The sequence below is a fragment of the Oculina patagonica genome, chromosome 9, assembly GCF_052425735.1.
Source record: "Oculina patagonica isolate OP01 chromosome 9, crgOcupat, whole genome shotgun sequence".
NCBI classification, from domain to species: Eukaryota; Metazoa; Cnidaria; class Anthozoa; order Scleractinia; family Oculinidae; genus Oculina; species Oculina patagonica.
The window spans coordinates 22,528,428-22,556,126 of record NC_135766.1 but is presented as its reverse complement, the minus strand read 5'-3'; the positions used below and the strand labels follow the sequence as shown (position 1 = coordinate 22,556,126).

Sequence of the window (27,699 nt, the reverse complement as noted above, 5' to 3'; positions counted from 1 at the left end):
GAAATAAAGCGGGTAAAATGTTATAAAAATAATATTATCATTAACAATAAAATTATACATCAAAAAATTTCTCGAATCTGATTGGCTTAGAGAAATGCAGTTTTTAAGAAATTCGATGCAGAAATGACGAAATTCAGTGCAGAAATGACGAAATTCAGTGCAAAAAAAAAGAGAAACAAACGAGGCATCCTGATTGGTTAATAAACAAAGGCAGCTACAGAGGGTCAATCAAACGCTTCCACGCGATTTGAATGGCGCAAAGTTTGGATTTGCTTTAAGATGCGAGTAAAAAAAAATGGCTGGCGTTTTGAGCACAGTAGAAGACCAGACTCGGAAATTTTTTAAAGACTACAAATTGCACTCGCCCTACGGGCTCATGCAATTTTGTTAGCTTTTAAAAAATTGACTCGTGCTTATTTATCCCAAATTGCACTCGAAATCATGTGATTGCCTATACAAATACCTGATTAATACACAATGGGCAGTCTTTTTCCAATAGAAACTGGAATACTTTCCTGTAGAGGCATTTCAAGCTTTAATTCACATAAAACACTCAGTGTGATGCAGATGAAAGTAAATTGCTGTCTCATTTTTTTTTTTTTTTTAACAAGTGCTTTTCTTATATTTTTTTGCTTTTTTCTTACCAAACAGATGTTGAGAAAAAGAATCGTTACCTGGAAGATGTTGGTAAGATAGCTGGTTTATTACTATAAGTTATTTTAGGTAGGCATGTTTGTAGCAGAGAACCACGACTATAACGCTAGTTAGCATAATCCAGCTGCCGTCTATTGCAAATCGTGCAATCTAATTGGCTACACAGGTGCCTTCTATCGATCGTTAGACGGCTCATGGTGCGCGCGCTCAGTTTTTGTGCGGAATTTAATAAAAAAAAAAAAAACATTCAAAAAATCAACTCTAGCTATATTTTGTGTTTAATAGATCGGCAGCTGGGTTATGCTAAAACAATAAGACGGCTCGCTCTCGGTTTATACCGGCTTTTGATAGTTGGCTCGGGGATTCGCCCCTCGCAACTATCAGCCGGTAGAATCCTCGCGCTTGCCGTCTTATTGTTAAATATAAATCCACCAGATCAAAAAAATAACTAACTAACTCACCAATTAGAAACAATTGTAATATACTGTGCCATTTTCTTTGACAGAGTACAAAACTGTTGACGCTTGTGCTTCGACCGTGCACAAGAAGTGTCTGAGCTACTACCTAACTTTACTGGCAAAAGATCACGGAAAGCAATGTGAAGATGCTGAGGAACTCAACAAGTGTTACAACTTCTACAGCAAAAGCATCAATTGCAATGCTAAGATTATCCAGGAGTACGCGAGCATGGTTGAAGGCGTGGCTCACAGAGTCATCCAATTAGTGGAGAGCCATATGAAATCTTTGTGTAAGGCAGAATTGTAAGCGAATATTTAAAGGGTTTTGTGGGATTTTCGTTACGAATTCTTACTGTGCATGTATTGAAAGTACTGATTTAAAAATCTTCAATAAAAGTTGGGAATAAAGCTGGGATTAAAGTGTTGATCCTGATTCTGAGATACATACTCGTAGTTACACGTATTCCGCTCACTCAGTTTTGCTGTATAAGTTTGTGCTCTCAAATGTTATTTGCGATTCGTACCTAAATCTCCTCTCTCTTTGGGAAAGTAGTTCTGCCAAAATCCATTTCGAGGGGTATCACGATGAAGCGGTGAACAAAATGAAGAAATGGAAGATACGCACGCACCAGGGGGGGGGGGGGGTCGGCACTTTTCGGGAAACGGTGCAATTCTATGTCAATCAAACAGTTGCTTAGAGAGACGTCACCCAATGTTTTGTTATTTTTTTCAGAAAGATTTAAATATCAATGACTCACGCTGCATGCGTGTGAAATGCGAATATTTTGGCGGTGTGGAATAACAGGGGAAAGATTTGTCACAGTTGACATTTAACAATAGCAAATAAAACCAACAGTGCACCTATCAATGTTAAGCCGGAGAGATGGGATAGTGGAGACCGGGCATGGGGGGGGGGGGGGGGGGGCTGAGGTTCAGCTGAGGTAAACTGTTCCACAAGCCATTGGGTGGTATAAAAGGTCACAAAAACTTCAATAATTTTTTGTGAGAAAGTGCACTAAAATGGTCTCCACTATAAAGGGCAGACAATAGCCTAGTTTCGAATTAGGCTCTAGCTTATTGCTGTCAAACCCCAAGCCTTAAGTTAAATCAAGTATGGATGTAACGCGCGTATACTCAAACTGAGCAAACAATTTTTTATTACCAACTATGCAAGTGCTTCTTTATAGCATAAAAACGTAAAATCAGCTTGATGCGTCATTGAAGGGTAAAACAAGTACAATCTTCGGGAGACTGTACTTTTGACAGTGTTTGCGGCCTTCCGATGCTGTTAAAATATCTTCGGAAATATAACTGGTTAAACAAATAATCAAATATGTAAATATTCACAATTCCTTAGGTATCTTCGGGCATCTTAAGAAATCTGAATTGTCTAAACTAATCGCAATTCAGAAATTTTGGTAAATTTTAAATTGTTAAACTAAAGGGAAGAATTTTCGCCGTCCTGCCCATCACATTTTCCTTCTGTCAAGGTTACATATCCTTGAGATTCTATTCCATTGTTTTTATCTTTAAGATAATGCTGAAAAAAACAAAATATGAATAACATGTTAATAATAAACAAAATTTATTGACTCTGAGGAAAAATAAGACTCTTGTATGAAGATGAGGAATTTGAATGCAAGACAACATTTCGCAAATTAAAGAAGTACAGAAGAAAGTTTTTTCCTTTTTTCATCAAGAACGATAAAAAAATATATGCTTTTTATTTTTACATTTCCAAACAAAAAATGTCACGGACATTTCTGGTTTCGTTCTTTGCAATTTCTTTAATTTCACTGAAAGGATCATTTCTTCACTTTACATCTCATCCGCAGTTCACATATATGAATTATTTCATATACTTTACGTCATTTAATTAAGTTTGTCGGGATTTTAATAGTCTAACCCTTCCTCAGACGTATTCATCTTTGATTATTTCAGATGTTTTACTAGTATGCCGTTTCACTACTTTATAAAACTATTATTTTTAGGATTCCGTCAATTTGAAATCAAAAATAGTGACACAGCGCCTTTAAGATACTGGAACCGCGACAAAACGAACCTTTTTATAACACTAAGCTAAGCTAAAGTCGTACTTTGGCCGAACAAGCACAAATAGCCAGCGGAGTTTATCCTAGTTTTCCTAGCATAAGCCAACTAGGAGTATTCTTACTCCCCCTGGATGAGATGCTAGTCCATTGCAGGGATCCCCCTCCCCCGCATTCTGTCATGTTATCCTGACAGATCATCAAATAACGAAATCTTCGGTGCCACGAACAGTATTTCCAAGCCCGGCCAAAATTAATTACCAACAATAAAATGTATGGAAACAGAACCCCGCCATTGCACACATTACATGATTTCTTACTGCACTTACTCCTTTGTCTTCCAGCTCCTTCTCCAATGACGTCACAAGCTCGCTGAATGACGGGCGTTGTGCGGGGTCTAAGTTCCAGCATGACAACATGATCTCGTAGCTGTCGTTATGGCAACAAAAAATACAGTTTAGTTACAAAATTAATTTCAATTTTAAAAGGAAGATTTGCTTTTCATGTTTTCTAAGTTTACCTTTAATTATACCTGAACTGCTTTAGATTTGTACGAGAGTGATGTGGTCGATAACACTTTGCTATTCTTGTGCCATAACTGTGTATTTGACTACTAGTGGAAAACAAATTGAGAAACATCGGGGGCAATAATTGGTTATGATAGTAAAACATAAATTTAGCTATTTCCAATGCATTGACTTGGAAGATATCTAGGAGGATATCTAGGGTACCCAGTTTAGCAAATAAGGGGGTAGAATGTTCTCGATAGTCTGAGTTGGTAATAGCTCGCACAGCACGTTTTTGTAAATCGCACAGTACGTTTTTGTAAATCGTCTCTTTAGCAACATCGTTTTCTTATTAATTTTTTACTGCAGAGAGTTATGACCTGTTTAACCAGTGAGCCAAAATAATGTCGTGGTGAACTTATTGAAAAGTACCGTTACTGGGTGGTACAAGTGGCGATGATGGATAAGATCTTAGGAACCTGTAAGGACAACGACTACGCTGCTCTTAAGAGCATTGTGCAAGAGTCAGGTTGGTTCCCTAGAACCTTTCGTGAAGTATATACCTGATTGCATAAAAGTTGACCCGCGAAAAACATAAACTTAGTCCAGTCCCTGAACTCTCTCTTCCGCGCGCGCTTTTAAAGGGTTGAACCCAGGTGCCAGAAGAGAGAGTCCAGGATAATTTGCATGCGCATGCTCAGAATGAACCAATCAGAAAGGAGGAGTGTGGCGTTACTTGCTTGCGACGAACGCGCTGGGGTTTTGTTGTCAGGAATAAAGGAGTAAAAATAATCATTTTTGGTTTATTAGATCTCATCGTTTTAGAATAATATTAGAACAACTAATCAACTCAGTGTCGGTGACTAGTGGTGGATATTTTTATCCAACAATATCCACCACTAGCCACCTCCACTTCGGTGAATAGTTGTTAAATATGTGCATATCAACGTGAGTATGGTATACTTCGCAGTCTTTTATTGAAATAAAGCGGGTAAAATGTTATAAAAATAATATTATCATTAACAATAAAATTATACATCAAAAAATTTCTCGAATCTGATTGGCTTAGAGAAATGCAGTTTTTAAGAAATTCGATGCAGAAATGACGAAATTCAGTGCAGAAATGACGAAATTCAGTGCAAAAAAAAAAAAGAGAAACAAACGCGGCATCCTGATTGGTTAATAAACAAAGGCAGCTACAGAGGGTCAATCAAACGCTTCCACGCGATTTGAATGGCGCAAAGTTTGGATTTGCTTTAAGATGCGAGTAAAAAAAAAATGGCTGGCGTTTTGAGCACAGTAGAAGACCAGACTCGGAAATTTTTTAAAGACTACAAATTGCACTCGCCCTACGGGCTCATGCAATTTTGTTAGCTTTTAAAAAATTGACTCGTGCTTATTTATCCCAAATTGCACTCGAAATCATGTGATTGCCTATACAAATACCTGATTAATACACAATGGGCAGTCTTTTTCCAATAGAATCTGAATTACTTTCCTGTAGAGGCATTCCAAGCTTTAATTCACATAAAACACTCAGTCTGATGCAGATGAAAGTAAATTGCTGTCTCATTTTTTTTATTTTTTAACAAGTGCTTTTCTTATATTTTTTTGCTTTTTTCTTACCAAACAGATGTTGAGAAAAAGAATCGTTACCTGGAAGATGTTGGTAAGATAGCTGGTTTATTACTATAAGTTATTTTAGGTAGGCATTGTTTGTAGCAGAGAACCACGACTATGACGCTTGTTAGCATAATCCAGCTGCCGTCTATTGCAAATCGTGCAATCTAATTGGCTACACAGGTGCCTTCTATCGATCGTTAGACGGCTCTTGGTGCACGCGCTCAGTTTTTGTGCGGAATTTTATAATAAAAAAAACATTCAAAAAATCAACTCTAGCTATATTTTGTGTTTAACAGATCGGCAGCTGGGTTATGCTAAAACAATAAGACGGCTCGCTCTCGGTTTCTACCGGCTTTTGATAGTTGGCTCGGGGATTCGCCCCTCGCAGCTATCAGCCGGTAGAATCCTCGCGCTTGCCGTCTTATTGTTAAATATAAATCCACCAGATCAAAAAAAATAACTAACTAACTCACTAATCAAAAACAATTGTAATATACTGTGCCATTTTCTTTGACAGAGTACAAAACTGTTGACGCTTGTGCTTCGACCGTGCACAAGAAGTGTCTGAGCTACTACCTAACTTTACTGGCAAAAGATCACGGAGAGCATTGTAAAGATGCTGAGGAACTCAACAAGTGTTACAACTCCTACAGCAAAAGCATCAATTGCAATGCTAAGATTATCCAGGAGTACGCGAGCATGGTTGAAGGCGTGGCTCACAGGGTCATCCAATTAGTGGAGAGCCATATGAAATCTTTGTGTAAGGCGGAATTGTAAGCCACTATTTAAGGGTTTTTTGTGGGATTTTCGTTACGAATTCTTACTGTGCATGCATTGGAAGTACTGATTTAAAAATCTTCAATAAAAGTTGGGATATAGCTGGGATTAAAGTGTTGATCCTAATTCTGAGATATATACTCCTATTCTGCTCACTTAGTTGTGCTTTATAAGCTTAGTGCTCTCAAATATTATTTGATTTTTGTACCCAAATCTCCCCTCTCCTTGGGAAAGTAGGTCTGCCAAAATCCATTTCCAGGGGTATCACGATGAAGCGGTAAACAAAATACTCCCTAATGAAGAAATGGAAGATACGCACGCACCAAGGGGGGGAGGAGAAAGTCGGCACTTTTCTGGAAACGGTGCAAGTCTATGTCAATCAAGCAGTTGCTTTGAAAGACGTCACCCAATGTTTTTTTTTTTTTTTTTTCAGAAAGATTTTTAAATCAATGACTGCATGCGTGTAAAATGCGAATAGTGGTCTATGTCAATCAAGCCGTTGCTAAGAAAGACGTCACCCAAAGTTTTGTTTTAAATATCAATGACTGTATGCGTGTGAAATGTGAATAGTGGCGGTTTTTGCGTTTGATGTTTCACGCCGCTGAGATGTTTTTTTGCATTTTCAGACAGATTTCTCACCTGATGTTTCACGTCACTGAGAATATTTTGGCGGTGTGGGGAATAGAAAGCGAAAAATTTGTCACAGTTGACAATTAACAATAGCAAATAAAACCAGCAGTGCACCTATCAATGTTAAGCCGGAGGGGTGGTAAAGTGGGGAGCGCGGGCATGGGGGGGGGGGGGGAGGGGGTTGAGCTTCAGCTGAGGTATGCTGTTCCACAAGCCATTTGTGGGTCGTATAATAGGTCACAAAAACTTCAGTAATGTTTTTTTAGAAAGTGCACTAAAATGGTGAAAAGTCTCCACTAAGGGCAGACAAAAAGCTAGTTTCGAATTAGGCGCTAGCCTATTGCTTTCAAACCCTCAGCCTTTGCCCTCACCCCCCCCCCCCACCCCTTCCCCATTACCTCAGGCCTGACAGTGATATCAAACAAATTTAATAAAAAAGGGTAACGGCAAAAAATAAAAAATACTGAAAAACAAGCGGCCCTCGGATTACAAATTACAACTACATAATATGTAGTGATAGGTACATAGGCGCATGAAGTTTCCCTGTAAGTCTTTTATATCATCGTATTAGACTAATGCTGCAGCACCTAAATTCAAGAAAATTCTTATTCCTGGCTAGTTGTTTCCAGTGTTTCCATCACGGATTTTGGTTTAAAAGACAAGATGCCATAAGTAGGGTAATGCAGGGTCTAAATGGGGATACCTTGATAACACAAAACACTTAATTTTTTGGCTCTGTAACATGAAACCGTTAAATTTTAAGCATTTCAACACTAACAGTAAAAAATTCACTTTAATTGTAAATTTTATCCAGGAAAAAAACATAAACGGCCTTAAGAAGGCCAATATATACATCGTTTTGTATATGAAGAAGTTTTCAGCCATTTTCCAACAATTTCTGATCATTTCCGAAGATTTCCGAGGACTATCGACGATGTCCGAGGAGAAATCCGTAAATTTTTGACGTCAAACGCCCAGCCTTAAGTTAAATCAAGTATGGATGTAACGCGCGTATACTCAAACTGAGCAAACTATTTTTTTATTACAAACTATGCAAGTGCTTCTTTATAGCAGAAAAACATAAAATCAGCTTAATAGGTCATTGAAGAGTAAAACTAGTACAATCTTCGGGAGACTTTCGACAGTGTTTGCGGCCTTCCAATACTGTAAAAATATCTTCGGAAATGTTACTGGTCAAATATGTAAATATATTCGCAGTTCCTTGGGTATCTTCGGGAATCTTAAGTTGTTAAACTAAAAGGAAGAATTTTCGCCGTCCTGCCCATCACATTTTTCTTCTGTGAAGGTTACATATCCTTGAGATTCCATTCCATTGTTTTTATCTTTATGATAATGCTGAAAAAAATAGAATACGATGTTAGTAATAAACACAATTAATTGACTTTGAGGAAAAGTATGACTCTTGTATGAAGATGAAGAATTTGAGTGAATTTTTAAGCTGCAAGACAACATTTCGAAAATTAAAGAAGCACAGAAAAATGTTTTTCCTTTTTTCAGCAATTATATGCTTTTTATTTTTATATTTCCAAACAAAAAATGCCATGGCCATTTCTAGTTTCTTTCTTTGCAGTTTCTTTAATTGCAATTCACTGAAAGGATCATTTCTTCACTTTACATCTCATCCGTAGTTGACATATATGAATTTAATATTTCATATACTTTACGTCATTTAATTAAGTTTGTCGGGAATTTTTTTGTTATAGTCTACCCTTCCTCAGTCGTATCCATCTTTGATTATTGTCAGATTTTTTTCTAGTATGCCGTTTCACTACTTTATAAAACTATTATTTTCATGTTTCTGTCAATTTGAAATCAAAAATAGTGACACAGCGCCCTTAAGTTACTGGAACCGCGACAAAACGAACCTTTTTCTAGCACTAAGCTAAGCTAAAGTCGTACTCAGGCCGAACAAGCACAAATAGCCAGCGGAGTTAATCCTTGTCTCCCTAGCATAAGGCAACTAGGAGTATTCTTACTCCCCCTGGATGAGATCCTAGTCCATTGCAGGGATTCCACCTCTCCCGCATTCTGTCATGGTATCCTGACAGATCATTAAATGACGAAGTGAAGTGAAGTGAAGTGAATACTTTGTTTACCCTCGGATTGTAAAGTAGCTTTAGACATAGCTAATATCTCCGAGCGTTTCAACAGTACAACGGCACAATGGGCAAAGACCAGACCACAACACCGAGAACTTCGTGCCCTACTCTTTACGATAAGTGTGTGGGTTCTTTTACGTCCCCTAACACTGAAGATGCAGGAGACGGGGCCTACGGTTTATCGTCCTTATCCGAGAAGACTAGATTATCTAACCAGTTGCAGTTGCTATTGCAAAGGCAGCATATTCTCCTCAGTTATTTTAAGACCCTGAGTGTTGGTCCGGTCTGGGACTCGAACCCGAGACCTCCCGCACGGTAGCCCGGCGCTTTACCAACTGAGCTAACCGGTCGGCGGTTAGCTCAGTTGGACTGTAATTTCCAAGCCCGGCCAAAATTAATTACCAACAATAAAATGTATGGAAACATAACCCCGGCATTGCACACATTACATTATTTCTTACTACCCTTACTCCTTTGTCTTCCAGCTCCTTTTCCAGTGACGTCACAAGCTCGCTAAATGACGGGCGTTGTGCGGGGTCTAAGTTCCAGCATGACAACATGATCTCGTAGCTGTCGTTATGGAAACAACAAAACAGTTAATTTACGAAATTAGTTTAAATTTTTAAAGGAGGGTTTGCTTTTCTTGTCGGCAGAGTGTTTATGAAGTCTGCAATGAAAGACATTATGGTCGAGTTGTACAGTATGCTCAGTTAAAGTCGTACTCAGGCCGAACCGGCCCACATTCCCACCGGAGCTTATCTCGGTGTCCGTAGCATGAGGCGACTTGGAGTACAGTAAAAACCCGCATATAAGAACCTAACATTTAAGAACCTGTTAGGCTAAAATTTCATTTTTAAGCACCCTTCACATAAGAACCATTTTAGGCTAAAATTCTAAAACAGGTTCTTATTTTCAAAAAAGAAAAAATAATCTTCAAAAACATAGAATTAAAAAATCTTCTTAAAAAATATATTTATAACACAGTCTGTTTTTAAAGAGGAACTTTGACATTTTATCATGTTATGCTGTTTTGTATACAAGATTTATGGAACTATAGTGAACTGAAGGGTATTTTGCTTACCGAAGCCTCCAAAAATACTGTTATTGGACATTAAAGACCAGATCATTTGAAAATTCTACTTTATTTCTTGAACAAAAGTTATAACCAAATTAAGATCTTAGTTAGCCTAATTTTACACTAAATACCATTTATATAAGAACCTGTTTAGGCTAACTTGAAAAAATCAAGGTTCTTATACAATAATAATAATAATAATAATCATTTGTATAGCGCCCTTTCCATACGTTCAAGGGCGCTTGACAATGTTAAAAAGTAAAATATTAATTAAATAAATTACAATTTACTTTGAGTTTAAAAAAATAAATAAAATACGATTAATATAAAAAGGCCTCTCTAAGTCTTGATAATTTTAAAAAGTAAAATATTAATTAAGTAATTTACAATTTATTTTGGATTAAAAAATAAAATATGATTAATATAAAAAGGCCTCTCTAAAAAGCAATGTTTTAAGTTCTTTTTTAAACACGTCAAGTGATTTAATAAGTTTAAGTTTCTTTGGAAGCGCATTCCACAGTCTGGGCGCGGGTTTTTACTGTATTTCTACTGGGATGCTAGTCCATCGCAGGTTACTCCCCAGTATTCTGTCAGGTTACCCTTACAGATCATTACCAGTACCCGAACGGGTCCCTCGATCTGGATCCAACACGTTGCCCTTAAATCTAAAATGCCAAATTTTTTCTCGACTCCAAGCCAAAGCGCACTGGATAAACGGATAAGTCTTCGTCAAGCAAGTTGCCCATACCGCCGAAGATTACTGATCCCGGTTTCTGTAGCACTAAACGACTAAAAGTATTTATACTGCGCCCTGAGTGGGATGCTACTCCATCGCAGGGTCCCCCCCCCCCCCCCCAGCATTATTTCGCCGGTACCCATTTATATACCTGGGTGGGGAGAAGCACTATGACAGTAGAATGTCTTGCTCAAGAACACAACACAATGACCTCGGCCAGAGCTCAAACGATCCGAAGTCCAGCGCGCTAACCATTAGGCCACCGCACCTCCCAATGAGGGTCACCCAAAAATAATCTGGTCGTACTGTCCTGGTAAATAAAACTCCTTACATGGGTACCACACTCTAATTTAAAATATCCATTCAATACATGTTATTTACATTTTATCTGGGCATCCATCAGGCTGTTTTAATCTGTGTCCCGACTTAATAAAGTCTACAATCTCCATTCCTCCAAGACCGGAATACGGCATTTTACCTGAACAGAAAACCAGATGATTAATAAGACTGACCTAAAGTTTAAGAACCTGTTAGGCTAAACATTTCATTTTAAACCCCCTTTTCATAAGAACCTATTTAGTCTAAAATTTCCAATAGGTTCTTATTTTACAAAAATGAAAGCACAGATAAAATGTTACACAGCATTTTATGGCCACTGCAGCATGAAAGACATGCATAGTAGTACTTTGGAAGGATAAACTTACCGTATGGTTGTCATCTAAACTTTATTCTAGATAACCATTTTATAATGTAATAATTATATTCCATAAGACATATGCCCTGTATTAGTTATTTGTGCTGATCGCTAGTGTCCCTATCAAATTTAGAACCTACTCAGGCTCCTACTCAAGGTTACTTTCCTCAAAGCATGCGCGCGGTTTTTTGCGCATTGTTGCCGTTAAGTGTTAAACAAAACTGTCAACAAATCAGTCTTACCTATGTTCTAAATTAAATAGATCAGCCCTTGACTCAAGCGCACTCCGCTTATCTATAATTATTACTAGTTCTAAAATAATAACACTGCTCGCACACAGTTTTAATCGACCTTCGACTCGGCTAGTATATACAGATTGTATTTGACTGACTATTTGAGATAATTTTGATAGAAATGACTGCGTTTACCTCCCGTCTCTATCTCCCAGAACACTACGCCAAATGACCATCTGCAAAGAAAACGTAATCACTAATTACGAAAATGATATTTTTGATTGCCAACCCTGGATAAGAAAAGGGTTTCTAAACAGGTTTAGGAATTAATATTAGCACTGATACTGTATACAATAAATATCAAAAACTGTCAAAAACTGTTACCGACTTTGAAAACAAACGTTTCGGGTGGACACCTCTCTCCTCCGCAGAGGCCTCTTTCGTGAGGTGAAAAGTATCCCTCCCCCCCCCCCCCCCCTCCGTGCTTTTCGCCTCTGCGGAGGAGAGAGGGTGGACACAGACGTTTCAAATCTGCGCTGCGCGCTCGGCCGATTTTGAAATTACTCGCTAGTACTAAATGTTTGTTTTTGCAACACAATGTATAACTTTCCAAAGCGTAAACTTACACGTCTGTCTTGGTATTGTATGTATAATCTTCCAAAGACTCAGGAGCCATCCAACGAACAGGTAACATTCCCTAGTGTGAAAACACGAAAAAATGATCAGAAATTTAAAGAGTATAATAAATTCCAATTCGATCTGGAATCCGACGGCCACAGGTTTGTCAGTCGCACGACTGTTACGTGCAGCCCTCGTTAAACAAAGTGGATTTATAATATAAAGAAATAAAGTGAAAAATGTGGAATTAAAAAACCACAAACTAAAAAAAATAATAATTGTAACTTATCGTAAAGCTTTTTTCATACCCCATGAGTACTTTCGTATTCACCACTTTCGTACACATCACGTGACAAGCCGAAATCAGAAACCATGGCAACATTGTTCTCTCCAAGAAGCACATTCCGTGCTGCAAGATCGCGATGAACACACTGAAGAGAAACACAAAAAAATTAACTTTCTCCATTTGAAGAGATGGTCTTAAATTTAGGTGGCCCATTTTTTGCCCTGTGTGTTATCGACCTCTCAATACACGTTTTGCTTTATTTTTAATTGAATGTGATATTTTGTAGCAGTTAGTTTGCACTTTCCTCAGGCAAATGTGTCAGTCAAATAAACAGCAAGATTGCAGTAATCCGGAACTGCTTTTTGCTTTGGTCAGTTTGACTTCTTTGGTCATTTTGCATAACTACGCTTTGTGATTGGTTTAAAAAGCTCGTGCCACTTTCTCGACCAATAAGAAGTTAAACCAAAACCAAACGCGACTTGCTCTCACGCGTTTTCCCGCGCTTGGAACCGGTTACGTGTATTCATGTGCTACGATGTATCGTTGATTCGTTGCATTGTTCGAGTTTCTTGTTGTAGAGCGGTTTTCACTTGAGTGTCGTAAGTAATTCGCGTTTGCTTTGGTTTTGCATTACTACGCTCAGTAATTGGTTTAAAAAAACTTGCGCCACTTTCTGAACCAATTAGAAGTAAAACTGAAACCAATCGTGACTCACTCGCACACGTTTTCTCGCGCTTCGCACCGGCTACATGTATTTGCTTCGAGTTTTCATTGGTTCACTGGATTGTCTGTGTCCTTTGTCCACTCAATTGAAAACTGCTCTACGACTACAGTAACGATTCCGTCCTTAATTCTCTAAAATCTAGTCTAATTTGTATGTAGTGATGCTTGATGAGATGCTCACTTAAAAAAAATCGTTCAATTTTGTAAATTTACTTTTTTGATAGCTTGTGTACCTTTTTGGAGGCTAGGTGCAACATTCCATTGGCAATGTCTCTTGCTATCTTCACTTTTTCGATATGAGTAAGATGTGCTTGTTTTTGTGCAACGTTGATGTAAGGATTTTCTCTGTTTTTCTTTAATAATTGAAGCAAGGAACCATTCTCAGCCAAACGCACCACAACTAATACTGACCCTAGATGTCAATGCAAAGTTAAAAGGTACAAAATGGATAAGTAGTGACACATCAGCGGATTCCGTGGTGCTTAAAAGAGAGGAGGGGTGGGGGAGATCGGGGGGGGGGGGGTGAAGATGGGAATAAAAAAGGTCTTGATTTAACGAGAGGTAAATAATTGAAGAATTTAGGGAAATTTGGACTGGCCATGGAAAAAGAAACCAAAGGGTTCACTTTATTTTCATACGTCTGGGTAAAAGTACTGAACCACCGGAAATTAGTTCAAAGACAGGACAAGAAACATTACTTTACGGTGCTCCTTTCCAGCCAGCGCATCGTTGCCACAATGGCAGCAGATAACCTAGCTCTAATCCCCTCCAATCCAAGTGTAGTAGCAATTATAATTTTAATACCTTTGTTGAAGAGGAGAGCTGGTCCGATTAAATCTCAGGGTTGGGAACGCGAGCTTTCACAAATCAGCCTGACTTTTACAAGTTAAGATCTTAAATTTGTGATGCTATCACATAAATATCACTTGTTCAAAGCTTCAGTACACTAGCATGGTAATTTTTAACAACACTAGTCTAGACCACTATTTGAGAGTTTAATACGTTTTTAGACTCTTCAATCTTTGAAGTAAAGCTCGTGACGACAGTGTCCCTTTCATTGAACAAGTCGGCTTCAAAACATGCTGGAGCTGTACGCTGGTCAGAGCTAATATCAGTAATATACTATGCTTTAACTTCACTTTACTCACCACTCCTTGTACAAGCTCCAATCAGACTTATGACGTTAGGATGTTCACCAACTGTGACCATGATTTGTAACTCGTTCATCAAGTCCCGCCTCTCTGCCTCTGTTGCATTATCTGTTAATTAATCCGAACAGATTAAACTGTGTTAGTTTACAAAAATATTCCTGAACGATGTGTGAAAACAAAACAACAGCATTCCAAGACGTTTGCTCCTGTTTCTTGAACTTCCTGTAGCATCTCCTGTTAAAGGGCTGAGTTATGTCGCGGGAATTTCGCAGATTTTCTGTCTAAACTGTTCTGGAATAAGTGGTAGGCAACTTAACCCATGAAAAACATAATCTTTGAACATCTAAAGGAAGATATAACCTTAATTCGTGGATAGAAATCAAACATCGGCTATAAACATCAATTTTTTTGAAGACGCGCAGAACAACTTGAAAATTTTAGCCTTATTTTTCAAGTTGCAATCCCTTTCCATCCTAGCCATCAGCAGTCAGAGACGCTTGTTAAAAGTTTCAGCGCTCCAATATAGTAATTTTTAATTAAAAATGGACCATTATTTTTAGATTTTTTACGACACAAATATAAATTTTGGCTGTCCAAATATCTGTTATTGCGGTTTTCAGTGAAATGCGAACTCTGAAATTCAATCCTCAATCAACGGTTTACGCTTTTTACTGCCGTCACTACTCAATCATCTTAGCGGACCTCTCAGGAAAGAGTAGCTCACTTTAACTGGGTCAAAAGGTCACGTCTGTCAGTTGTGATTGGTATATTTCGATCCATTTTATTTGTTTCCGTTTTTCATGATTCGTTGGATGTCTTTATAATTATGATTGACGGCAGCGTAAGACGTAATCGTTAGTTGGATTTGATTATCAGAGTTCGCATTTCACTGAAAACCGCAATAAAACCCATCAACAGCTAAGTCCAACATTAACCTTTTAGCTTTTTCACTGCACATTGCCGCCACTGTCTATCTATCCGTACCGAACCTTTATAAGCTTCGCCAAACGCGCCTTCGCCAAGCTTCTCTTCAAAAGTAACATCTGACCTCGGGAGCTCGAGCCAGTCTCCACGCGTCCAAAACACAGTCTAGAAGAAAATAATTACCCTTGTTTAGCTAACTGTTATTTTTCTATTTTGTTCCGAAACTCCATCCAGCAACAGTTTGGACTGAGGAAACAGTGTTACAAAATTCATTGTAAAACGTCAAGACAAGTCGAGTTACGTAATTACCTCACATTTCAGTGGTTTTGATTTACAAGTTGGTCGAACTTTTACGCAAAGAATCACGATAAACAAAACAGCTAAGGTCAGCGGTAACACGATAATCAGCACCAGACGCTGGATAAACCTGTCTGTGAACAAAAAAAAAACAGAGGAATAAATGAATTATTGACGAATAGCATAATTTTCTGGCCGTGATAAATGAGTGGTTTTCCAATAACAGATCTAAAAGATTTTTTGAATCAGTGCCCATGTCTATAAATGCAACTGAGTCTTACTTTTATGAGGCTACAAGACTCAACTGAGAGAAAAAAGCGGTACTTTTGTGTGGTACTGTTTATTGTGCTTTACAAGGTGGCTCTAGCTTTTGAGTCAGTGGATGAAACCCTAGTGTGTGACCATTCAAATGAAAGCTATTAAGCAGTACTTTCATGTGTTACTGTTTATTATGCTGTACAAGGTGGTTCTAACTTTTAAGTCTGTTGATGAAACCCTAGTATGTGACCATTCAAATGAAAGCTATTGAGCAGTACTTTCATGTGGTACTGTTTATTATGCTGTAGAAGGTGGCTCAGCAACTTCAATTTTGTAGTTGAAACCTTAATGCACCAGTAAGACCATTTAAATGAAAGCTGTTGAGCATAATTTTGAGGTAGTACTGTTTATGGACGTAGTGGCTCTTAATTTTACGTTTCTAAATGAAACCGAAGTGTGTAACCATTCAGATTAACTTTAGCGTTAAGCAGTACTTTCCTGTGATACTGTTTATAATGCTGTACAAAGTGGTCTAACTTTTACAATAGAAGCCTGTAAGTCTATGGACGAAACCTTAGTATGTGGCTGTTCAAAGGTACTAAACTGTTAAGCAGTACAGTTTAACAACAAAAGCTAAAATCGTGCTTTTGCCTATGCAAACGTTTCCGCGATTACTAATGGCACACGGCACATTCATTATTCATTCACCTGGTATGAGAATGGAAACACACAGTATAAGTCTATACTAACCTTGTTATTCGCGTGCACCTTTTAATTTGCCACTTGTATAGTATAGCGGTTAAACCCGTTTTACAGTTCCATTGATCTTGAATCAAATACTTACCGGGCAGCGTGCTTTGTGTTATCAAAACACCATCAGATCTTCCATATTTGTTGTTGCTTGACACTCGAACAGTGTACTCTGTTGAGGGTTCTAAATCTTTCATCATCACCCCTGTCTGAGAGTATGGCAGTGTCTGTATCACAGTAAAGTTGCCCAAGGAATCTTTATTTCGCTCGATGGTGTAGTTTTGTATCCTGTACATACTTCCATATTTTGGCTGATTCCAGCTCAGTATGATGTACTGTGTCTGTACATTTGTGACTTTCAAGTCTTCCGGGGGTTGAGGTTTTTCTTTATGATTGAAGGCGCGGAACAAAGCAAAGAGTACGTTAATAGGACTATCGCAACAAACTGTCACATGGAACAAAATCCGCCAAACTGGATGGGAAGCTAAGCACCGGGGCATCCAAAATAAAGGAAAGCGAAATTTGACTGGTTGAAGGTTTTGGAGGCTGTCAAGTTCGTTTGCCATCTAGCGTGGCGGATTTTGTACAATGTGACCGTTTGTTGCAAAAGGTCTACTGAAATTCAGATAACTAAAAACATATTCTACGTAAAAGAAAAGCCACTTTCTGAGTCACTCCAACATTAATGAGAGTTAATAAAACTTATGCTCGTGACATTTCCCTCTATGACGACAATGGTACAGTTAACAAAAAGATGAATAAAAGGAAAAAACTCCCAGTTTGCATACATTGTACTTGTATGAAACCTGATGCAAAGAATCACAAGAAGAACAATAGAAATTAATGACGTTGATCATGACAGACAGAATTAAACTAAAAGCGAAAATTAAATGTCTTCCTAGATTTAAGCAGCTGACCGTTTGACGAGCCCTAAGTATTTCTGTAAAAAGAAAACCTACCGTTAAGTCCAAGACGTGTTTAAAATTTGACTGTTATACGGCTTACCTAAAACGATTATGGTTGTTACGTCGAGTCTTCTCTTTAATGCTGACTCAATCCCATCGATCAAATGGTTGCGAGCCTCGCCTTCTTTCGTCGTGTTTGCATTTATCACGGTTAAGACTTTAATTTTTAACTCCACGCTGCCATTCCTAAGGAAAAGAGGTAACAGGGACTCATTGTAGTGTTGTGGGTTCTATCAGCAGGAGCAGCAGTATGGTGCCTTGCCCACTGTCAAACGTTTCGGGAATTTTTTATTGTGTAAATAGTAATGTGAAAAAATGCAAATGTTGTTTATTGTGGTCATGCACTTAGCTTCATATCTCATTCGAGATAGCTAGTTTATAATTACAGACATGCCACTGAAACAAGGTAACAAATATATTAAATGAAAATAACATAGTTAAAAATTCCAACTAGCAGGAGAGAGAGACCAGTTGGCCATATACAAAGCCTAACCGAGGATTTGAACTCGGAACGACCGTGAACAAATCCAGCTAGTGGCAGGGTGGAGGATTTGAACCCGGGACCTTCAGATTACAACACCAACGCCCTAAACCAATGGGCCACGCTGCCTCCTTGAAAATGGTACAATATCTTTAAAGTTATAGATTCTGCAAATTTTAGGCGCAAAAGTAAGGGAGATTTAAGAATCTTGTATAAGGATAAATAATAATAATAATAATAATAATAATAATAATAATAAATGATTCCTATCTCTGCCGCCATATACAGAAAAGAGCTAACTTTTGACTCTCGACTTTCAGTTCAATTTTTTTCCAAGGATGTTGTTCTAACTAACTGATCATATTCTATCATTTTGAGCAATTCCTTGCGAACGGGCAAGGACAAAGCATGTGGAAGCTTGATCAAAAAGAGAGGTAAAAGAATAACTTTTCTTCCAGAAGTAAGGGTTTTCACGTTGTTCAGGGGCGTACCAAGCTTTCTCGGAAGTTCTTCGCCTTGTCGATTGCCTGTCACCTGGCTAAGTCTAGAAAGCTCCAGAGTTTTCACTTGCAGTACTTCAGCCTGATTTTTTTTCTTTTACATATTTTGAAAATACGGGTGGGATGAAAAAATTTGTAGGTCAGGCCGAGGGTCTATAGACTACCGACGCCCATGACACGATACCCTGTTATTACCTACCTGAACTCTAGAACTCTGACGTCGTATATCTTAAGAATGGATGATTCATTGAAATGATGTTTTATCTACAAATAAAAGGAAAATTACTTCAACTTGTTAACCAACAAGTGGGCTAACCAGCCCTCTGTGTTTCTGATCAAGTGTTCCTTTGGGGTTTAAACCCTGGCCAGGTGATCACTGTGAACCATTTGACTTGTTGATCAGATTTATATACCGTACATGCATATGTTGTATCCTGTGAGTGAGTGCAGGTTTGCTAAATCTGAGGGTGCTTTCGATTTGTCAAAACTGGCTAGCCGGACTGGTGATTTTGAATGTGAAATGGGCCTTTTCCACAAGATTTTCCCAAAAATCCACCATTACAATGTATAACATTCATCTATTGACTGATTTGACAGGTCAAATCAGACTAACAACGGAATTCTGTTCTCGAATAAACTGGTCTGACCGGCCAGTTTTGACAAATGAAAAGCGCCCTTAAGCTCGACCGTAAGAAAAGCAAAGCACAAATATGTATTGAGGAGTTGCCTTACCGCTATTCTGATGTTTTCTTCCATTGCCACGAATCGGTTGCTACTACGGTTCAATAGATCGCTGTTGAAATCAGCATTGATCACCAGCTCAAAGTTCACATGAATAGTTATTTCACCTTAAAATCAAACCAGACAACACCAACATACTCAAAAACTAGCTCTCTCTTTACGATATCATAACAAAGTAAACAAGCTAGGACTGCATAGACGCCTCTCCAGACTTTAACTTGTTTTCATCAGCGACCAAAAAGTCTGAGTCCAGAACTATACGGGGAGGTTCTGCCTGAAAGCGAGAGCAACCTTTTTCAGGCTGAAGGTATATTTAGGGCACGCATTTCACGAGTTGAAGTGAAGAAAAGGGTAGGTTTAATTGTCATTTTGACATTTAAAAAGCGCTCTCAAAATATCTCCAACAGATTCAATTATTCGCATCGATAATACAATGCCATGAAGGACAAACGTTACTGGCAGGAGCTAGAAGAGCTAGCTAGTGAACTCCAACTTACCAAAAGACAAGGTTTTCACAACAAGGACTTTGCTACTTGGCCCTTGACCAATTTCGTTAAATCCGTTTACTTTAATCTCGTATTTAGTCTCAGGAACAACTTCAAGAACAGCCTCTGTTAAGTTGCTTGTCACATTTACTTCATTATAACGCAGTGACCCAACCGGTCTGTATTTCACCCTATAGCCCAGCAGTTGTTCCTTATGGCGGGACGGGGGAAGACTCTTCCAGGAGACGTGAACTGAAGTTGCATTAAGTGGATAGCCTTGAAGAAAGGCAGGAGCCTCTTCAGGAACTGGAAAGACAAAGAAAGCAAAAATATTAAAAGTTTGTGTTGAACAGTTACGGGAAGTACCATGCACCACACTGTGGAAAACGGAATGGGGTTTTCTGTGGATGTTGAGTTTGTTAAATTACAATGTCAGTTGAGTTTTGTGTGGAGGTCGAGTTTGTTGTTGTGTCAGTTGAGTTTTGTGTGGACGTTGAGTTCGTTGTTGTGTCTGTTGAGTTTTGTTTGGACGTTTAATTCAGTTTTGAGGGGACATTCAGTTTTGTGTGAACGTTGAGTTTGTTGTTGTGTCTGTTGAGTTTTGTTTGGACGTTTAATTTAGTTTTAAGTGGACATTCAGTTTTGTGTGAACGTTAAGTTTGTTGTTGTGTCTGTTGAGTTTTGTTTGGACAGCCGTTAATTCAGTTTTGTGTGGACGTTGCGTTTGTTGACTTTGCTCCGACGAAAGGCTAACGCTCGAAACGTCAGCTTTTTAAAAATTCTCCACAGCGGTCTATTTACTTTTATCAACTTGCAGTTGATAAACATCTTCATGTATTTTCAGTACGCTGGTCGTTTTCATGCAAGAAAACATGTACCTGTATATTATTAGGATAGTATTGCCTCAAGTGCAAGGTTTACATGGAGCAAGACACCGAAGTACCTACCATCGTACAACCCAACTTTTTTTTATCACTTACTTACATTCAAATGAGTTTACCTCGTGGAGGGCATCGAGACACGTTGCAGTATTCCCATCGAACTTTAGGGTCAGTGGTATAACACCAAGGTCCATCCGGGGCACTGCTATCTGGGTTACGACACATGTTGGAGTCATTCTGCTCATCAGCGACATCTTCAGGAATCCGCCAGTGACGATGAGGACATTGTGAGGTCCATGCCTGACAAGTACGGCCAGACCGGGTAATATTCACGTTGCCACGGTAACCAACCCCGACGCCGTAGTAACAATCTACAACAATTAGTTGTGTAGGATATTTCGCTTACATGACATGACTTAATGAAATAATTGAGAGCAAAACGTAATTTTCAACTTTAAGTACATACCTGAGCTTTTGGTATCATCACCTGTGGTGAACAAAAAAAAAAAACAAATAACAGAATAAAATTCTACGGTTTGTTCTTCCCGGAGATTACTCTTGAAGGTACCTTACATGACTTGTTTGCTAGGCTACACCTTCTACGCGGCCATTCAATTGTGAATGCGCAGTGGTGTGGTGTTTGTGGTGGCAGTGTTGCCGGTAAGGCAGTGGTTCAAGTGTTATAGTGTTAACATAGTCTGTATTATACAGTTATTAGCTATTGCCTTCTAGCTTTTTGTGTGTGTTTGTGTGTAATTTATTACATTGTTAGTTTCCTTTTTCACTAAGCATTATAAATCTTTCACTAGGCATTAGTTATTGACTTCAAGCTTTTCATGTGTGTGTGTAATTAATTATATTGTTAGTTTACTTTTAGAGCAGTTTTCAATTGAGTGTCGTAAAACCAATACCAAAGTAATTACTCTGGCCAGTCACAAAGGACACAGATAATCCATTGAACCAATTAAAACTCGAAGCAAATACATGTAACTGGCACGAAGCGCAGGAAAACGTGCGTGGGCGAGTCACGATTGGTTTTGGTTTTACTCCTGATTGGCTGAGAAAGTGGTGCGAGATTTTAAGCCAATCACTAAGCGTAGTAATGCAAAACCAAAGCAAACGCAATTTACTTTCGACACTCAAGTGAAAACCGCTCTATACTAATTGTTTTACTAGTTAATTAACCATTTGTTTATATCCCTTTTTGCTCATTTTCTGTATTGTAGTGTGTAAACCTTGTTTTTATTTTAACCCTTGCCCCCGCCTCGATTAGCTGGCTTTACTAGTAGCGGGGACAAGCAATTTTGTAACCATATTTATGAAAAAAAAAATAAAGTTCAATTGCAAAATCAAGAATAGCGATCATGATGGTGGTGATGGTGATGGCATAGTGGTGGTAGTTGTGGTGGTAAAGGTGGTGTTGGGTACACTTCCACTTGTCATGCTCGAAAACATTCGCGGGACTCAGGGCTTGGGGGATGTCATATCGTACTTTTAACTGCCCCCACACACCCCTTTCTCTCACTACTGAAACCTACACATATACAGCACAAAACATACCACATTTGAGATAAACGCACCTGGAAGAGAAAAATACTCATAGCATTCAGGAGCATCGCCTCCATTTGCCATTTCATAAAGCGTACAATTTATCATGTCTTTGTCCAGTACTGGAGCTGCTTCTGCTGCCTGCCTGATATAAATCATTTCTTTTTTACACAGATCTTGGTCCATATATTCACAGCTCTTGCGACATATCTGCCGGGCTTGAGGCTTGTCTAGTGACGTATCGCATGGCGGGAAATGATAGCGGCACAACAAGTCTATCATGATTGGTTTGCACTTTTCCGATATTTTAACGGGATCCATATTGGAGAGTTTATGAAATCTCTCGGTTTGTTTCTCGCCATGTTCCAGTGTACTTTGATTACCGAAGACGTACAGACTTGTGATGATGTCCCTGCAAATACCGTCTTTGATAGCGTAGTTATAAAAGATACAAGAGGCATTCTTTGCAGAAGCGTTTACTGGAGGCACTGCCTGTACGCAGCTAAAACAAACACAAAATAAAATTAATGTCAACTTGAAATTTAGAGCAGTTTTCAATTGAGTGTCGTAAAACCAAAACCAAACTAATCACTCTAGCCAATCACAAAGAACACAGTCAGTACAGTCAACCAATCAAAACATGAAGCAAATACATGTAGCCGGCACGAAGCGCGGGAAAACGTGCGCGAGCGAGTCACGATTGGTTTTGGTTTTATTTCTGATTGGCCGAAAAAGTGGCGCGAGAGTTTCAAACCAATCACTGAGCGTAGTAATGCAAAACCAAAGCAAACGCGAATTACTTTCGACACTCAAGTAAAAACCGCTCTAAAGGAGGAAATGTTCAGTCTTTAATACAACAGCTGAGAGACATCGTTAGTACTTTTTGCAGCTAAATTCACAGTAGCTTTAATCCACTTTACGCGGTTAATATCTATTCAGTATGTTTCATTCAAATTTGTAATGGCTCGGTGTAACGGTCATTCACCCGGATGAAGGTCGGGATACAGTGTATACATACACCTTATTCGATAGTTTAACATATAATACGCGATTTAGTTGCGTAATATTATATGTTAAACCATCGAATAAGGGATTTATTTTTCCACTAATTTTTCCACTTTGTTTGGGCCAGAATTCGGTAAGTTTGTCAGCCCGTATTTTTGCCCTGTTCTACTGTGTAATAACGTGGCATATTTTGCGCGTTCTTTTGCCCTAATATGGTAAAATGGAGCAATAGTGGAATAATAAGGCCGAATGTAAAGTTGACGAAAGCATTATATCTATCATTTGCAGGTGGCTATACAGTAGAGAAAAAATTGCGCGAAACTTTATGAGTCGTAGAATAAACAAATAAAACACCTATTTTGAGTACTCACCTCGAATAAGTTTCCGCATAAGTAAAATTATTTCCTGATAACGAAGAAAAAAACAAGAAACAATACTTGTTGTTATTACATTATAAATTATAAAGAAATCTATAACAGCTATAGAGCAACTGAGCAATTTTTGCATGCAATGTTTTTTTTGTATCTTTCTTTTTGTTTTCTTATTGCAACAACCATTTAACGAGAATCAATGTAGTGTATTGGATATTAAGGGAATCGATGTGCCCTAAAACGTTTTGCGTCACAGCAACCACTGCATGAGGAAAAGCTAAGATTTACTTAATTAGTAACGACTGCCTTTTGCACTGTAAAATAGTCAAGGGCTTTGCATTCTAAGGAAGCTAAGTGGTTTATAGGAATAGCCTTTTCGTCGCGTTTTCACGAACAATCTTGAAGTCGATTCTTTCTTTTAACAAACTAACAAACAAGATGGATTTATCTGCTTTCTGGTATTGAGGCCTCCCAGAAGGGACTCTATGTTCCCTTATTCCCCGAAAAAATTCGTTTGGGTTCCTAAGATTCCCCTTAGAGTATTTTGCCGATGTTGTGATCCCTCTTTCGTAAAATGTCAGAAACACAGTTATTGTTCCCGTGTTCCTGGCTTGATTTTCCTTTTTGTTCCCAATTATTTCATGGCCATGTTCCCTTGTTAACTAAAACCCCTGAAAGGCCCTCGGCATCACTACAGGTTAAAGGGTTCCGAGGTTCGAACTCATACAAGAGGCTGGTGGAGGGGAGGGGGGACCTTATCCCTTCCCAGGAGCCCACACAGCCGAAGCTTACGGAGTAAGCGAAGGAGTAAGCTCCCCCAGAATGGAATGCTAGTGGAGACAAGCTTTTAACCTCATAACCCTCTTCAATTATCCATCTCGACTATCTTCCACTTATCCTCATTTGCCTTACACACTTCTAAAAATAAAACCAGTGATTTTGTTTTGCCGCTTACCGCAACAAGCCACGAAACCATACAAGATGACAAGGACTTCAGCCGTTTTCTTGTGTCTGGGGTACATCACTGCACACAAACGCGTCAATCTGAAAAAAAAAATGAATAACGAAGGGATAAGGTAAATAAAACCCCTTTAAGCCCCAAGCTGAACGATATCCGAAAAATGGACAGTTAGACGAAAAGCGATACTTTTCAGTTAATCAGTTTTAATCCCAACCATTTTAAAAGCAAAATTCCCTCCGATTTAAAGCGCAGAATTTTTTTTTTTTTTTTTTTTAATAAACTTTATTTGACAACACACAAACTTTACAAAAAAAATTAAATACACAGAAAAAGGCGAGGAAAAAAAAAGAAAAAAAAAGGGTAGTTGCTAAAATTACAATATATTACTTACGGATTTTTTTTTACATACAATTAAGATATTCTACTGCTAATAACTGCTTATACATATTACACAAATTATTCCAAAAAAATAGTTTACTTGAATTGCAATTGACAAATTTAATTACAAACATTCTTATAATAACAGCCGGTCTGAGAAAGAGAAGCCTTTTCTCCTCTCAAGTTGGACAGTTAAAGCGCAGAAAAATTACTCGAAGTCGCTACGAATTGTTTTGCCTATCTGCAGTTTATTTACCCGTTTTCTAAGTGTAACTCGCAGTTGGCCGCGGAGGGGGGGGGGGGGAGGCGTCATAAAACTCCCTACAACACTGTCAAAAGAACTATCGCCCTAACGTTGTTTTATGCTCGGCATGTGGTCTAGCCACGTTGCGCCGTTGTAAGCAACCCCCCGCTCTGAATATAAACGTTAAGGGTCTTAATGGGGTGGTGGTATTTTTACGGTAAACGGTCAAAATTTTGGCTGTTAAAAATTTTGGTTTTTTTACCGCTAACGGTTACTTTGTTCCAATTACGGTTAACAGAAGTTAAAATTAATTTCCGTTGTTTTAAAAAGTTAAAAATTAATTTCCATTATTGAAAAACATATTTTAGGTCTCAGGACCATTCTGGGACGATGAAGTTATCTAGTCTGTATTATTTGAAATTACTGACCAATTTTTTACGGTTAACATATTTTACAGCTAACGATAGTTTTTCAAGTTTTACGCCTAACGGCTAAATGTTTTGGACATTTTACGGCTAACCCTCAATAGGGTTAAAGATGATTTCCAGTCCGTACTGCGCAGACTCAGGGTTTGTTTTCGCCATTACGGATCGTTTCGTTCAAGAATTCAATTCACGATGAGCTAAAACGTCCGTTTGAATATCGTCGAGCTCCTTTTACTCGTTATTATTGTTTTGCAAGGATATCTGGCGTTAATTATGAAGAAAAAGGTAAGTTTTGTACCGGAATTTTTTATTTTTGCTAGTAAACATTCTTTTGTTTGTGAGACTCACAAACATTGCAGGCGGAGATTGCGCAGTACGGACTGGAAATCATCTTTAACCCTATTGAGACCCTCAATCTACGCTCTACTAAATCATGAAAACACTCACTTAGAGAAAATTAAAAACCCTATATTAACGAACGACTTGGAGCACGTCCAGTTATCACGCAAGACTGCCTCCAATCAGTCCCGGAATCAGTGTAATATCGTTATTTCCGCTGTTTTTAATACACCGATCCAGCGTTTCAGACTTCTGGTCCAAATTCAAAAGAAAAGTGAGCACTCATTAAGTCAGGCAATTGTGTTTTGCGATGTTTAACAATGGTCTGACTTAATGAGTGCTCACTTTTCCTTTGAATTTGGACCGGAAGTCTGAAACTCTGGATCCGTGTATTGACGCTTTTAATTAATATTGAACAATTCATAATTATGTAGTTATTATTTTACTATAGATATCACCTGCATTTGGAATTCAATTCGTGTATTTTCAGTCTGTATTTTATTTTAAAAGCACGAATACCCTTTTTTTTATCACTGCTTCGTTGTCATCGTAATTTGCCCCGGATCAAAAAGGTCGAGTAAGTCGGCGAATTAACATTCATTGCCGAAAAACCGTGATTTGGTGAACGTAGAACGCCCTCTATGCGTTGCGTGATCTTTGTACTAACAGTGTATTGATGCATAAGAATATATATTTCTGTTATTTAAGGAACACTTAAAAGACTTTAGTTTGTCTTCATTTTACACTGAAAGTTGAAAATATTCCATTACCGGCGTATTCAGAATTACAATCGGTGTATTCGACGTTTGCATACATGTATGTTGCGGCACTTCCGACTGCATGGTTATATGTGCTACTTGTCACGCACACGAGCGTACAAAGCGATACTTGGGAAATTTTCTCCTTGGATAGAAATAAACGACCAAACCATATCAAGTTATCAAGTTATTAAGTTACTTTGATTTTCACAAAATGTTTCCCGCAAAAGGTTTTAATACGCCGAATTGTTTGAGAAGGATCATTCGAACCGATTGTTTGTGGGTTCGATCCTGCGGGTAAATGTAATTTAATACGACAGCTGAAGTTCGTTACCTATCACTTATATTACTCAGTTAACTCGATCGCATTTTCTATGCCAAATAATTCAGTTATTTTTTGCTAAATATCACTCTTCCCTGGTGAAGCAAAGCGAGCAACGTTTTTAGGATACGCTGAGTGACTATACACTAGTCAAAACAACAGTAGTCTTACGAAATGTTACAATTCTCTTTATCCCTACCTGTTTGATATCCTTGGGTTTTAGTAAGCGAGTTACCGCCTTGATTGCCTTCTCCTCCGACTTTCTGTCTGTTCTTGTCTGTATTATAAAGCTGTCTTTGTAAAGCCCGTCTTTAACTGAACATCCACTGGCGCGTAGTTTAAGACAAATGAAGTATAACCTTGACAACCTGGGGTCATGATAGGGTATGATGTTTCAATACAAACATGTGGCGTTACAATATCGATTTCCGCCGCTCTCTCGAGTCCGATCCGGTCTTTGTTGTTCCCCGAGAAGAGTCTTTTCGGGGATTGAGCGCGGGCTCATTCCCCTAACTGCGCGCGGCTGGTCGAGCCTACAGACAGGTCATGAGTGGTCCCTCAAAATTTTGCAGTGCTCGAAAAGTTAGGCTTCTGCTTGGAATGCTCGCAAACTTTAAGTGGGTGCTCGCATAGGCGTACGGGCAATTTTTTGCCAGGGGGGGGCGGCGAGACATTTGCCCAAAAAAATTTCGCAAGTTGCCCAAATGTTTACGAAACAGTCGAGAAGAAACGAG

At 38.5% G+C, this 27,699-nt stretch overlaps 3 protein-coding genes across 4 annotated transcripts in view; 2 read left to right on the top strand and 1 right to left on the bottom strand.

Moving 5' to 3' along the window:
* Nucleotides 1-1,507, top strand: part of LOC144666155 (uncharacterized) — an 8,573-nt gene extending 7,066 nt beyond the window's left edge. The window contains exons 4-5 of the mRNA XM_078527519.1: nucleotides 652-687; nucleotides 1,160-1,507. Of these exons, the coding sequence (XP_078383645.1) occupies nucleotides 652-687; nucleotides 1,160-1,419 (296 nt within the window). The 3' untranslated portion in view covers nucleotides 1,420-1,507. The remainder of the gene's footprint in view (nucleotides 1-651; nucleotides 688-1,159) is intronic.
* Nucleotides 1,508-2,257: 750 nt separating this feature from the next.
* LOC144666105 (uncharacterized) lies at nucleotides 2,258-27,320 on the bottom strand. 2 transcript variants are annotated; one of them, XM_078527461.1, is made up of 21 exons: nucleotides 27,165-27,320; nucleotides 24,494-24,582; nucleotides 23,539-23,572; nucleotides 22,195-22,664; nucleotides 21,081-21,101; nucleotides 20,734-20,985; nucleotides 19,746-20,039; nucleotides 19,240-19,355; nucleotides 18,707-18,771; nucleotides 17,567-17,712; nucleotides 16,656-16,946; nucleotides 15,566-15,687; nucleotides 15,268-15,421; nucleotides 14,330-14,440; nucleotides 13,415-13,593; nucleotides 12,481-12,603; nucleotides 12,181-12,251; nucleotides 11,750-11,790; nucleotides 11,009-11,105; nucleotides 3,490-3,589; nucleotides 2,258-2,652 (listed from the first exon to the last, which is right to left on the bottom strand). In XM_078527461.1, the coding sequence occupies exons 2-21, from the start codon at nucleotides 24,558-24,560 to the stop codon at nucleotides 2,551-2,553; spliced, it is 2,856 nt and encodes a 951-aa protein (XP_078383587.1). In that variant the 5' UTR covers nucleotides 24,561-24,582; nucleotides 27,165-27,320; the 3' UTR covers nucleotides 2,258-2,550. The 2 variants fall into 2 exon arrangements, with proteins under 2 accessions (XP_078383587.1, XP_078383586.1); XM_078527460.1 differs by lacking the exons at nucleotides 2,258-2,652; nucleotides 3,490-3,589 and adding exons at nucleotides 7,471-8,052; nucleotides 9,287-9,386.
* LOC144666165 (uncharacterized) lies at nucleotides 4,086-6,124 on the top strand. Its single transcript, XM_078527531.1, has 3 exons — nucleotides 4,086-4,195; nucleotides 5,300-5,335; nucleotides 5,807-6,124. Exons 1-3 carry the CDS (start codon nucleotides 4,123-4,125, stop codon nucleotides 6,064-6,066), a joined length of 369 nt encoding a protein of 122 aa, XP_078383657.1. The 5' UTR covers nucleotides 4,086-4,122; the 3' UTR covers nucleotides 6,067-6,124.
* Nucleotides 27,321-27,699: the final 379 nt, after the last annotated feature.